General features: G+C 38.6%; 1 protein-coding gene across 2 annotated transcripts in view; it reads right to left on the bottom strand.

Moving 5' to 3' along the window:
* lama4 (laminin, alpha 4) overlaps positions 1 to 13,443 on the bottom strand; it is a 68,536-nt gene that overhangs the window by 48,491 nt on the left and 6,602 nt on the right. The window contains exons 2-12 of one of the 2 annotated variants that reach the window (XM_088402799.1): positions 13,226 to 13,327; positions 11,239 to 11,366; positions 11,069 to 11,149; positions 10,260 to 10,474; positions 9,733 to 9,833; positions 3,529 to 3,709; positions 2,960 to 3,043; positions 2,730 to 2,881; positions 2,094 to 2,204; positions 1,781 to 1,892; positions 838 to 1,002 (exon numbers count right to left, since the gene is read on the bottom strand). In XM_088402799.1, the coding sequence (XP_088258925.1) occupies positions 838 to 1,002; positions 1,781 to 1,892; positions 2,094 to 2,204; positions 2,730 to 2,881; positions 2,960 to 3,043; positions 3,529 to 3,709; positions 9,733 to 9,833; positions 10,260 to 10,474; positions 11,069 to 11,149; positions 11,239 to 11,366; positions 13,226 to 13,327 (1,432 nt within the window). The remainder of the gene's footprint in view (positions 1 to 837; positions 1,003 to 1,780; positions 1,893 to 2,093; positions 2,205 to 2,729; positions 2,882 to 2,959; positions 3,044 to 3,528; positions 3,710 to 9,732; positions 9,834 to 10,259; positions 10,475 to 11,068; positions 11,150 to 11,238; positions 11,367 to 13,225; positions 13,328 to 13,443) is intronic. The other variant, XM_088402800.1, reaches the window with a different exon arrangement.

Here is a 13,443-nt window from a genome sequence, read left to right as displayed (position 1 = left end):
TTCTCCCATTTTATAAGCTCAAAGATCTAAAAATTTTCTACATGCACAAAAAAAATATTTTTCTCAAATATTGTTCACAAGTACGCGTAAATCTGTGAGAGTGAGCAAATCACCTTTGCCAAAATAATCCATCCCACCTCATAGGTGTGCCACAACAAGATTCAGATTAGACAGCATGATAAAATAATAAAGGGCCACTCTGAAATGCTCAGTTTTATCACACATCTCTATCTATATGTATCCATCCATCCTTTAGCTGTAGCTCCTTGTTCTCACTAGGGTCGCTTACTTGCAGGTGCCTATCCCAGATGCCTTCGGGCATTAGCCGGATGACACACTGAACAGGTTGCCAGCCAATTGCAGAGCACATAGGGAAAAACAAGCATTCATAAACCCAATCACACTTAACCCTTTCACTCCCATTGGGATAATGCGCCCCTGCGCTTTTGAAAGAAATGGAAAAAAAAAAATCTCAAAAATCGATTTTCATCAGAATCACGATTGTCATTTACTATGATTTAAACCGATATAAAAGGTAATTGAATCGACATTAAAATAAAATGGAAATCGATACATATCCTGTCAGCTTCAATAATACCCACTGTGCCATGACATCACCACAAAAAAAAAAGAAGAAGAATTGGGAGTGTAAAGGGTTAAGGACAATTTGGTGTGTCCAATACACCTGCATGCATGTTTTTGGAGTGTGGGAGAAAGCAGATGTGCGCGCATGATTGATTGATTGATTGAGAGCCCTTTGATTTACTCGTAAGCAATAAATGGGTGTGTACATTTCTGCTTTGAATTTTGTTTCTGAACTACTGTAAATGTACTTACAGTCATGGGCTTCTGTTGACTCTTCAATTGTTATAGGGCCTTGTGTGGACAAATCAAGATTCCTCATGATGGTCACAATACTAAGAGCTTCAGCTGTCTTTCTCCTGATCATCTCAGGGTCCGAGTCCTGATAAACACTATATAGCTCCCATTCATGAATCATTTCTGCAGACAATAGCAAAAACATCCAAGTTTTACTGTGTGCATGTTCTCAGAGAAAGTCCAAGTCTGGGGCAAAAGACCAAGTGTTTAGTGTACAGATCACTGATTATTAAAAAGCAAATCCAAAACATTAAAATTACTAAAATTGAAAAATTACAAGTGATGATGTTAAGTTGAATTACTGCATTTTATTTTAGATTACAATAAAAATAGCACAATGTCTTGTGTCAGATCTGTCACACAAACATTTCCTGTTATTTTCTTTTAGCCAGCTGTTTTTTCTGTGTCTTTTCTGTTTATCTCAACTTAGATTCCCTGTTTTTGTTTCATAGTTATGTCATTGTCACCTTTTTTTTTTTTAAAGAAAATCAAGAAATGTGTCTTTTTCACATGGCATGGTTTCTAAAAGTGCTGGGGAAACTGGAAAAGCGTATTATATAGCATAAGCCTGGGCCCAGCAAAAGAAATTTTCCTTAGACGTAGATCTAGTGACAAATGTACTCCTTCAGCTGTATTGATCGTGGTCTAAGTAAAGATTCCTGGGCATAATCCACTGTCTCTTCAAATGCTTGGTGTTGTCTGGAGTTCACACACATGGGGATCATAAACACAACAAAGACATATAATAGTTGCAACCATCTCGAGTTATGGTAATGAAATGGAATAGCTGCAGAGAGACTATAGGCGATCCACTTGCACGCTCTGGAAAGCAATCAACATTTTATTCATGGTCATTTTATGCCATAAAACTTAGGTGTACTTAAGTCAAGCTATATGGTACCTTCAATGCGCATGTTGAGGTCACTGAGGTTTTTGCCGAAATTTTCCACAAGCATGACAGTTTGGAGTGTATCCTCATCAAGCTGACTCCCCAGAAGCTTTACTGTACTTTCCTATTAATTTAAACACAATTCAATTTAAACACAATTCTTGAATGTGCGATCATTTCCATGTTCAACACCAAACAGTGCATGCAGTCATGCAACTTTTGAAATGTAATTGCAGCGCAAGCTTTAACAAAGCATACAACACAATCAAATTAAGCATTGAGCACTTTAATACTTCTGATTATATTGACATGTAAATGTACTGACCAATTCACTTAGCTTTTTGATGTATGATACGACATCCTGTGTGGAGTCTTCCACCACCCCAGTCTCTGTTGTTATTTTAGACAGTTTATTTCTCCAGGCATAAAAAAGATTCTGAAACATAAAATAAATACACAAAAATATTGCCAGCTGTTTATTTTTTTTTTTTAATTTGCCTGAGATTTCTGTTTTTAGGTTTGATTTTCATTGGACTGTATCTGTGTAACTGTGAGGCAGACGTGATATTCACTGAGCCACTGAGCAAATAGCACATCCGCCTCACAGTTAAAGGGACGTGAGTTCAAATCCACCTCACTCCAGCCTTTCTGTGTGGAGTTTGCATGTTCTCCCCGGGTCCAAGTGGGTTCTCTCCAGGCACTCTGGCTTCCTCTCACACTCCAAAAACATGAATGGCAGGTTTATTGGACATTCTAAATTGTCCTTAGGTGTGATTTGGTGCGTGCATGGTTGTTTGTCTATGTGTGCCCTGCAATTGGCTCGCAACCAGTCCAGGGTGTCCCCTGTATACTGCCCAAAGCCTGCTAGGATAGGCATCAGCAAGCCTGCGACCCTTATGAAGATGAGTGGCACTAGAAAATGGATGGATGGATGGATGGATGGATGTATCTATATATGTACCTGTAAGTGTTGAGCAGTGTAGTTATAGTATTTGACTCTGTCATTGACAGCAGCCCCAGTAGAGATGTTCAACACTCCAACCTTCAGATGATCCAATGTTTTGTTGGACAATCGCAGGTCTCCAATAACATGCCAAATACATTCATCACAACCTGCAAAAAATGTTATTGTTTGATCAGGTACAGAAATGTTAACTGTATCCATGTGCTGCTGTCGTTGATTTATCTTACTGATATTGCACAAATTAACTGTTGCAGGCTCTGGTAGGCACTCTCCTGTTTGCATGTCACAGTGACCGCTCTCACAGTCGCACCCTGTAAAACAGCATGAACACACATTTTACGGTATATTATTACAGTGTACTATGAAGCGTTATTGTTTTAGGATGGGAGGAAATTTCCGCAGCTGTTGCAGATAGGAAAAAAAGGATCCATAGAATTTGCTTATGGCTTAGCAGTATACATGACCATTACCGTGTTAATTAATTATCTGTGTATAAGCAGAGCCGAAATAGCAAAATTCTCTAAATGCTACAGACATTGGAACTGTATAATACATAAGTACATTAAACATTGAAAAAGGACATTCTAAAAGTGTACAGAACTAAAAGATATTTATGAATTATATTTCTTCAGAAAACATCACATTTGAAAAGTATATTCAATGTCCTCTGTGTGCGTACTTGAGATTTGAGATTAACATTTCCAACATATGACGGACTGGAAGCAGATGTTAAAAGGCCATACGGTCAAAGGAATGTGAAAACAATCTCATGCAATATGATCTATGAACAACTTACTCTTGCAGCCAGAGGAGCTATAGTCCCAAAAGCCTGGGAGGCACCTCTCACAGTAACGACCCCCGGCACCCGGGCGGCACAGACAGCTGTGAGTGAGAGAATGACAGGTGGGACGAAGAGAAGCTGGCCTGCATTCACATCTTTGACAGCCTTGGCAGCTGGAGAAACCTGAGTAGCCCTCCTGAATCCCAAGTACAAAAAAACAATGTTAGGATACTGATTTTGAGTACTACTTTTTGTTACTACTCCAGATGCACACAGCACACACACACACATATATATACATACATATATACATACACACACACATATATATATATATATATATATATATATATATATATATATATATATATACACACACACACACACACACACACAGTGGGCCCCCGTGTTACGAACTTAATCCGTTCAGCGGCTACGCTCGTAACTCGAACTGCTCGTATGACGGGCAATCCAAACCTATGTTAATTCGTGAATGCATGAAACGCGTGCAAAAACCTTAGGTAAAAACATCACGACTTTATACACATATTAAAAATGAGTAACATAATCTACTGTACAGTTAAATTAAATAACATAAATATACAAAGGAAAAATGACATTTACCTTTGGGGCGACGTGACTTGAGCTGGGTGGAGGCGGAGGGGAGCAGAGACCAACCCGCAGAATTTATTGATTTATTTTCTTAAACGGGAACTTTTCTCAAAACTAGAACATATCACCGGCGATTTCCTTCTCTTTAATCCATAATAGAAGAAGCCTCTCAATTTTGTTGTCGATCGAGGTCCATCCCCCGGCAAGGAAAGTCTTGCCCTTAGAAGATTGCCGAGCGGTTACGGCCATACTCACGAGCCATGCGTGCGCCTCCTTCGTATTTTTTTTTTTATTATTAGCTCCTGCTTGGTTTCTATTGTCATCATCCTCTTACTTCTTCCTTTACCGCCACTAGCAATTTTAGAAGCCGTGTCTAACAGATAAAGTTTGCAAAGTCTTAACAACATTCCTTCCTTCCGTTTTTCACTCATTTTCTCTCCTTCCTTCTGTCCCGACCAGCTTTGCCATCAAGCTAGATAAAGGCGTTCGGCCAATAGCATATCTGCATTTCTGTGATTGACGTGACGCCGGCCAATAGCATCTCCGTGAGTGAGACCGTGACTGACACCGTGACTGAGACAGTGACTGTGACATTGTAAGAGCAAAAGCATATCAGCGTTACCGTGTCATGCATGAGCAGATGCTTTCGTTAATGTAGCAAAGCGAGGTCAATTGTACATACACATCGACTGGCAACGCGTGGCGAATTCAGTTAAAACCATCACTAATTTACACACATATTTAAAATTGGTACCATAATCTACTGTACAGTTAATATAACAAGCATGGATAAACAAAGGATAAATGACATTTTCCTCTGGGGCGACGTGACTTGAGCTGAATGGAGACGGAGGTGAGCAGAGACCAACCCGCAGAATTTATTTATTTATTTTCTTAAACAAGAACTTTTCTCAAGCTAAAACATATCACCGGCTATTTCCTTCTCTTTAATCCATAATAGAAGAAGCCTCTCCATTTTGTTGTCGAGCGAGGTCCGTCCCCCGGCAAGGAAAGAATTGCCCTTAGAAGATTGCCGAGCGGTTCCGTCCATACTCACGAGCAAGGTTAACTATGCACGCGCCTCCTTTGTATTTTTTTATTATCTCCTGCTTGGTTTCTATTGTCATCATCCTCTTACTTCTTCCTTTACCGCCACTTACAATTTTAGAAGCCATGACAGTGACTGTGACATTGTAAGAGCAATATCGTTCTACGTTGCCTTGACAAGCTTTAACTACTGATTTTGATGACGTGGCAAGGCGAAAATATATGAACAAATACAATGGCCGGCATGTCAGATTGCTCGTAAGGCGAACGGTCTGTGCGTAAGTGGGGGACATACAGTGGGCCCCCGGTCTACGGACCGCTGCGTTTTTTTGTCCCCCTTACGCTAAAAACTTTGGTCTTATGAACCATCCAACATGCCGGTCAGTGTGTCCGCACTATTTTTTTCGCTTTGCTGCATCAACAAAAATAACTTTTTTCGCATGTCACGAAAATGCCGATATGCTATTGGTCGATTAAGGCAGTCACAGAGATGCCGATATGCTATTGGTCAATTAAGGCAGTCACGGAGATGCCGATATGCTATTGGCCGGTGTCACGTCAATCACAGAAATGCCGATATGCTATTGGCCGAACTCATCTTGCTTGATGGCACAAGCTGGTCGGTGTGTTGTGAAGACTTTGCAAACTTTTATTTGTTAGAAATGGCTTCTAAAATTGCAAGTGCCGGTAAAAGAAGTAAGAGGATGATGACAATAGAAACGAAGCAGGAGATAATAAAAAAAAAATATGAAGGAGGCGCACGCATAGTTAACCTTGCTAGTGAGTATGGCCGTAACCGCTCGTTAATCAGTACAATTCTCAAGAACAAGGAAGCTATTAAAGCAAGCAAGTCTTCTAAGGACATGACTTTCCTTGCCAGGGGACGGACCTCGGTCAACAACAAAATGGAGAGGCTTCTTCTAATATGGATTAAAGACAAGGAAATCGCCGGTGATATGTTCTTCTATCTTCTATCGTTTTAAAAAGTTCTCGTTTATACAAAAAAAGTCGTTGTTTAAAAAAAGTTCTCGTTTAAGAAAAAAATAAATAATTCTGCGGGTTGGTCTCTGCTCCCCTCCGCCTCCACCCAGCTCAAGTAACGTCGCCCCAAAGGTAAATGTCATTTTTACTTTGTATATTTATGTTATTTAATTTAACTGTACAGTAGATTATGTTACTCATTTTTAATATGTGTATAAAGTCGTGATGTTTTTACCTAAGGTTTTTGCACGCGTTGCACGCATTCACTAATTAACATAGGTTTGGATTGCCCGTCGTACGAGCAATTCGAGTTACGAGCATAAGCAATTTCATTGGATACTAAGCTGTCAATCAATTTGCTTTTACAAGCTCTGATTGCCTATTTTTGTGGCACATTCATTACGTGCGTGCAGAACTGAGCGCGTGCAGAGGACAACTCGAGCGAGCGAGAGCTCGATGTTGAGCGAACGCGATGTTGAGCAAGGGAGGGAGGAGTATCACCAGCAAGAGATGTTGAGAGAGGGCTATCGCGAGTAAGCAAAAATGAATTTTGAGCGAGCAACTTCTTTTTCCGTGCTCAAAATCCATCGGCTTTTATCATTGCGTGCTCGTTATTGTGGCACAGATATAACGCCATACCATTTCAGTGTCATACATAAGGCATGATAATGCCATCCAGTGGATGTGAATGCTAATTGCATTCTTGTGTCATTTGCATACTCTGTGAGATGACATATGGGTTAATACTGTACATATGATGGTGCATTATAGTCTACGATTAAACCCATTAGCTGGCTTTATATTTGTGTACTACTTACAGTATTTTACTGTTATCTTTCAATTACAGTGAAACTGTAGAACCACAGACATGGTGTTAAATTTAAGTCGTGCGTGTGTGACCACCATGTTGGCTAGTTTTATACATGCCTCACTGCTTACGTCAGTCCAATGCTGGTCTGCTATTGGTAGGCCTCACGATTCAAAATAGCGACACTTTAAAGTTTTGTTCTCATGGGAGTGCTTTAAAATGTTTTATTTATTGTGCATTTTACTGCTTAATTCAAACTTTAATTAGTTAGCCATGGGTCCTAAGATTGCCAGTGATGTTAAAGCGAGAAGTAAGAAGATGATTTATATGGAACCAAAGCTAGAGATAATCAAGAATAACGAAGACTAAGCTAGCCTAGCCTAGGCTAGGCTACTCTCACTAGGGCCATAACAAGCTCGTCACGTCACTCAAAGGTAAAGAAGTCCTTTATATATTTTTTATTTTTGTTGTTATTTAATTGTATAATGTATATTTTATATACGTAGCTTACTATACTATTTTGATATCAATTTTTAATATGTACAGTATATACAATTTTAATGTTTTTACCTGGGGTTTTACACATATTAGCTATTTAACATAGGTTTGGATGGCCCGCCATAGGGCGAATTCACGTTACGATCCCAACCACGGAACGGGTTAATCTCGTAAACTGGGGGCCCACTGTATTTTAGATTCAGTGCTAACCAGGGGCTTAACAAAATCATTTGATGTTGTACAAGTGCGATGTCTTTTCATTATCTTGTAATATTTTAAGTCTTTGCTCAGTGCGATTGTTTTGACAACAATCAAAATTATAACAACCATAACATTAATTCATCAACCACTGCTACATACACTGAACCTTTGTCTTTGGCAACAGCTTCTTTTCCATCTTATATTGGTTCAATTTATAGGATCACAAATTATTTTAGGTTTTCTTTCAAATGCCCTTGACTCCATTAGACTTAAAATCAAATCAACCAAACTCGAGGTTCTCCATCAGGTTTGGTGCGATAGCTTGCTAAAATATAAAGAGGCTCTTAATTTCGCTAAAACTAATTACTTTTCCAGAATAATTGGTCTTAACCCATTTCAACCAATCGGTCACAAAAGTGACCACAAAAAAATTCTATTTACGAGCCTCTATAAATGATTATTCAGTCATTTTTCATAAGGTACTGAAATACTACATTGTGTAGATGAAATGTGTGCAATGTCACATGTTTAAAGAATATTGTCACATGACCAGAGCTGTTTACTTTGTGATTGCATTTCGAGAGAAAGATGACAGCCGCAAAGCTCCCAAACAAAAGTTTAGTGACGTATGTTAAAATAAAAATAGAACAAAGATTTTTCGTACACATGGTCTTTAAGATGATACGCATATGCATTTGCACTAACTCAAATTGGTTTGGTGTGTTTTCACGATGAGTAATTACATTGTTGTGACGTTTCATCAACTATTTCACTTTTTTTTTTTTTTTTTTAAGGTTCTTGATTATTTCAAAGGGTTACCAATGGCATAAGATTTGGGTGTTTCATGTCCAGGAAAAATTTGGCCTTTGGGTTAATAAAACCAATCCAAAATAATTATTTGATACAGTAGCTATACTAACACAGCAGCTGACCATGTACAGCTCCCTGCATTTAGCGTACGATTTCATGCAATTTTTTTATTCAGAAAATTCAGCACACTAAGGACTAAATTAAGGTGCCGAAAGCCCACTCGAGCACTGTGATTGCTGATGTTAAATGGGACAGCTAGGCTGATAAAAGACTGATAACCCCCCCCCCCCCCCCCCCCAGTTTAATTTAGTACCCCTGGAAAGTCTTACACATGTGGTTATTGCACCAAAACCTGGAAGTTGTTACAGATTTGTTTCCGATTTTAGATAATGCGTTTTGAATATTATCTGTCGCTCTCCTCCGGCACGATACCTAAAGCTTTTAATACCGCTGTCATTTAACCACAACTTAAGTGACCTAATCTCAATCCTGAAAATCTCTGTAATTATAGGCCAGATTCACATTTACCATTTATGGCAAAAATTCTTAAAAACGTAACAGAACAGCTTAGCAATCACATGGCAGAATCGGCATTTGAACTTCCTCAGTCAGGATTTAAGGCTAACCACTCGACTGAGACAGCCCTTGTAAAAGTGAAAACTATCTTTTCTCATCCATGGATTCCAATATGTCATCAGTATTATTATTACTTGACTGTGGTGCTGTTTTGAGATGGGCCACCTCTGCTGAGGCGCTTCAGTTGGGATGGACACACTAGGCCAATGTGTTATCTTGGCACTCAGCATCTGAGCCTGGAAGAGGTCTCCACCCAGTTTTGGTCCCTTCAGAAGGTTTCTTAATTTTCTCAGATGGGATTTTTGAGTTTTTCATTCCTCTTCTGGGGGCTTTGTTCACGGGAATGCCATTGTGTATTTGTGATGGCATGACGTTATTTTTTACCTGAGAAGCCTTTTGAGACTGAAGGTATTCAGGGATGTACGTACAAATAAAATTGATGTTGGCATTATAGAAAGAACAATAAAACTTGACTGTCAACCTTCTGAAAACAACACTATTTTCCAATCACAAAATCTTCTGTGACACTGAAACTGAGCACAGCATAGTTGCTGAGTTCATACAACAACTTAATTCTTTCCATCATTTAATTTTGTTTCCTCTATGTTTTCATCTTAAAGTTAACTCTAGAAATTAAATATTTTAGCTTTGTGTACTAAAGAACTGCTGGCCCAGGTTTGTCTTACCTCACAGCGGTCACAGAGTTGCCCAGTGACACCCGGTCTACAGTGACACACTCCCGTCCTGTCATCACATGAGGATGTACCACATTTATTGCACTCACACTCTGGAGTAAACAAAAGACATAATGCATTATGTTAGAAGTTGAATTATGGCACATGCATTAATAAAGTTGATTTTTGGAACTGCAATGCCTCCAAGAGAAGTCTCACTTCATTGATACCTTGTGTTTACAGTATGCCATTTCTGTTACTATTGCACACATATGCAAAGCACTGCATAACCCCCAAGTGGTAATGCATTCAGATAGCATCACCGCGTAGGGATTTTGCCATGTGTACTCAGTCAGTCTTAGTTAAAATTATTGTTAATATTATTATTCTTATGATGGAGTAGGCTATCAAAGCAACATCTTTTTCAGAGGTATCCTTGGTTATTTCATCAATGATGACAATTCTGCATGTTATACAGCTTGGCTTCAGAGTAATACAGTGTGAATGCACGGTGTTAACATTCTCAATGGCAACCAAACCTCTGCAGTTCTTGGCCCCAATGGCATCACCGTAGAAACCCTGCGCACACCTCTCACAATTTGGCCCAGCAGTGTTGCCCCAGCAGTGGTGACAATGGCCGGTCACATTGTGGCACCAGTTAAAGATCAGGTTTGGGTCAGAGTTATCATTACAGTCACATCGCTTGCAGGAACCACCAATTGTCATTGGCATACCATAGTAGCCTGGAGCACACCTGGATAAAGGACACTGCAGTTATTACAGTCAAGCAAAATGTAAGCCTTTTGTTTAGAATCATTCGCTTTGTTTTTGTTGTCTCTTATAGTCCAAACTGTTTATGGAATTAAGTTTGTTACCCATTTGAGTTTTTTCAGCTTCATTTGAAAGTTATGATGTGTAACATTTAGCAACATCTAGTGGTCAACTAAAAGAATGGCGAGATTTTGAAGCGCACACACCACAGCAGGAATGCCTTAACTAGAATGAAGATTTACTTTTCCAGCAGCCAACAACGGGTGGGGGGCTTTTTAAGATCCTAATTAGAAGTCACTAAATCTTGCATATTGTACCTTTAAATCACTGAATCTGCTTTTACCAAATGTCTGAAGTTTTCTTTCAATGTTTTCTAGATATGATATGAAGAGGAATTCAACTAAATTTTCGGATCACAAGGTTTTTACAGGGCACACAACATCTGTTAATTAAACACTTAAAAAAAAAAAGCTATGAGGGATGCATCAATCTCTTCCATAATATGCATAGTTGCAAGTTGACCTTCTTGATGACACACTTTAAATGTTGTAGAAACATAAGTGAAGCCAGCACTCACCTCTCACAGGTTTGTCCAGCATAACCCTCTTTGCACTTACATCGTTGAACGTCACCTTGCTTGTCACAATGGACTGCAAAGCTGTCCAGAAAACACAGGCAATATGATTTAAATGATGACATACTGCTTAGCAATACTGAAGATTGAGAATAAATTACAGACAGGCATACTTATTTGAGGGGACAGAAAGAGGGCAGGCACAGGGTTGGCAGCTGTGGCGTCCAACCTGGCTTGGTGTCAGCATATAGCCATCTTCACACATTTCACAGAAATCACCCATACTGTGATCACTGCAATTCTGAAAGCAGCAGACTTAAAATTAACATGGTCAATAGTAAAAAGCATCTGTTTAGTGGGACTTGTCTGAATCATGTAATTTCTTACACTTTCAAAAACATCGTATCACACCACAAAAATCGACAATTTTTTCTTGAAGTTTTTGTTTACTAGATTTTATTGAACATGGTGCAGGATGGAAAAAGTATGAAACTGTGGATGTTTGTAATAACTTGCTGGAGCTCGTTTGGCAGCGACAACTTCAACCGTATGCTTATTGTAGTTGCACAAAGGTAAAGCCCCCTTTTCACTGAGCAGAGAACAACTGTGAGTGTTTGCTACAGCAGCAAGATTGTATGCTGCTGCAAGGTTGAAAATGTGTCTTCCCTTTTCTTGACAAGGGAATTTTGAACATTCCTCACAAAAAGTAAAATCCTCATCAAACGTTTGGCTAACGTTTTGCCAACATGTGCACCCTTGAACAAACCCTGATGAACTTTACTGTCAGCACACATTTTGCTACATTCGTCAACAATCAAAAATGTTAGTCCTGAGTGGCATAGGGGCTTAACTCTTTCAGCGCCATGGACAAGAATTATTGTTATGTAAAATATTTAAGTTGTGCCAGTGACAAGAATCCTTCTCATTTTTTTTTTCAAACACTGTTGTAATGTCCTTATATACAGTACATACACAAACTGTTATTTTGCCATCCAAAACACATTTTCAATGTTTTTGTTCATGTTTTATCGAAGGGAAGTACTGTTGAGATGTTTCAGATGCTACACAAAATTAAAAGTGTCAAAGTCACTGTTGTGCAGAAAACACATCTTTTCGCAAAAAAAAACAAAAAACCTCATTTTCTCCTTTTGTCCAAAATAGCTTGGTGTCACTCAACCTATTTTCAAAAAGTGATTACTAAAGAACGGAAGAAAGAATGGTAGAATTTGACTTTCTTTTCTTCAGTAAAGAATGCAGTTCAATCTTTAATATCTCTACATAGTCATACAATACAATATTCTGTTGGTCTTTCGTCAAAATGCTGGAAATCGGCTGGCGCTCTACAGGTTGCCTTGAAGATAATGCTTTGATAATGCTGAATGAGTTAACAATGGAACTCTAAAATCCTCTCAAAACTGTAATATTCTTGGAATGATTTGTTTTGAATTGCTCTTTTTAGGTCCTGCTATAACATCCCAATCAAATTTTACTTAAAAACTTTTGATAAATTTCTTTTTTTTGGAGGGGTGGGGTCAATGATAGTATTATATGCACACAAAAAAAGAGAGCTTTTGCTTGATCTTCAGCTTTTTTTCTCTGCATTGCCCTCTTGCAGTCACTGTTACAGGTCAGGAATGACCAGGAAGATTAACCACATTGTTAAACTTTCTTCATTTCTCTGTCTTAGCATATAGTATTACTTTTAAATGTGTTTGGCGACTATTTCAAGCTTCATTCAAGTTAGCTTCTTTTAAGCTATTGTGTGCAAAGCATGTACTGGAATGCTTCCTGAGTAGATCAAACTCAAGATTGGTGTTTTTCAGAGGCGAGGGCAGCTTTAACCAACACCTCCAATATCATTATATTTATTGCACTCAAAGTTGGCTAACTCAAAATTAAACCTTTGGAGAAGTTATTATCCTTGCTGATCTCATAATTTTTCTCCTATGTACTATGAATATTTGCATGGCTTGTTCAATGAAAATACAATAATAATAATACAATGGCTTGAGGAAATAGCTGTGCTATACTTGACTTTTTAACATTGTATGCAGAAATCACAAAAACATTTAATTGTGATTGCAAATGTATGTAACCATCGATTACCAAAATATATGAACTTTGTGTCTTGTGTGTTATGAATGTGCAATTTTAACTTACAAAGCAAATGCCTGTGATGTCATCGCAGTGATCTGCATGGCCTTTGCAGTTACAGGGTAAGCATTTGTTCTGCTCACTCAAGAAAAATCCCTTCGCGCAAACCTAAGGAGTGGAGAGGAAGATGCAATAAAAGGAAACAATCCATCTTCAGTGAAAAAATATATATATTTTGTTGTGAACATATCAAAATATCCTAGGGCGTTTTTTCTGTGTTTACT

This window comes from Hippichthys cyanospilos, chromosome 20 (assembly GCF_059441005.1).
Source record: "Hippichthys cyanospilos isolate Australia breed blue-spotted pipefish chromosome 20, RoL_Hcya_1.0, whole genome shotgun sequence".
In the NCBI taxonomy this organism is placed as follows: domain Eukaryota; kingdom Metazoa; phylum Chordata; class Actinopteri; order Syngnathiformes; family Syngnathidae; genus Hippichthys; species Hippichthys cyanospilos.
Note: the sequence above shows the minus strand (reverse complement) of the source record. Positions and strands in the feature narration are given on the sequence as shown.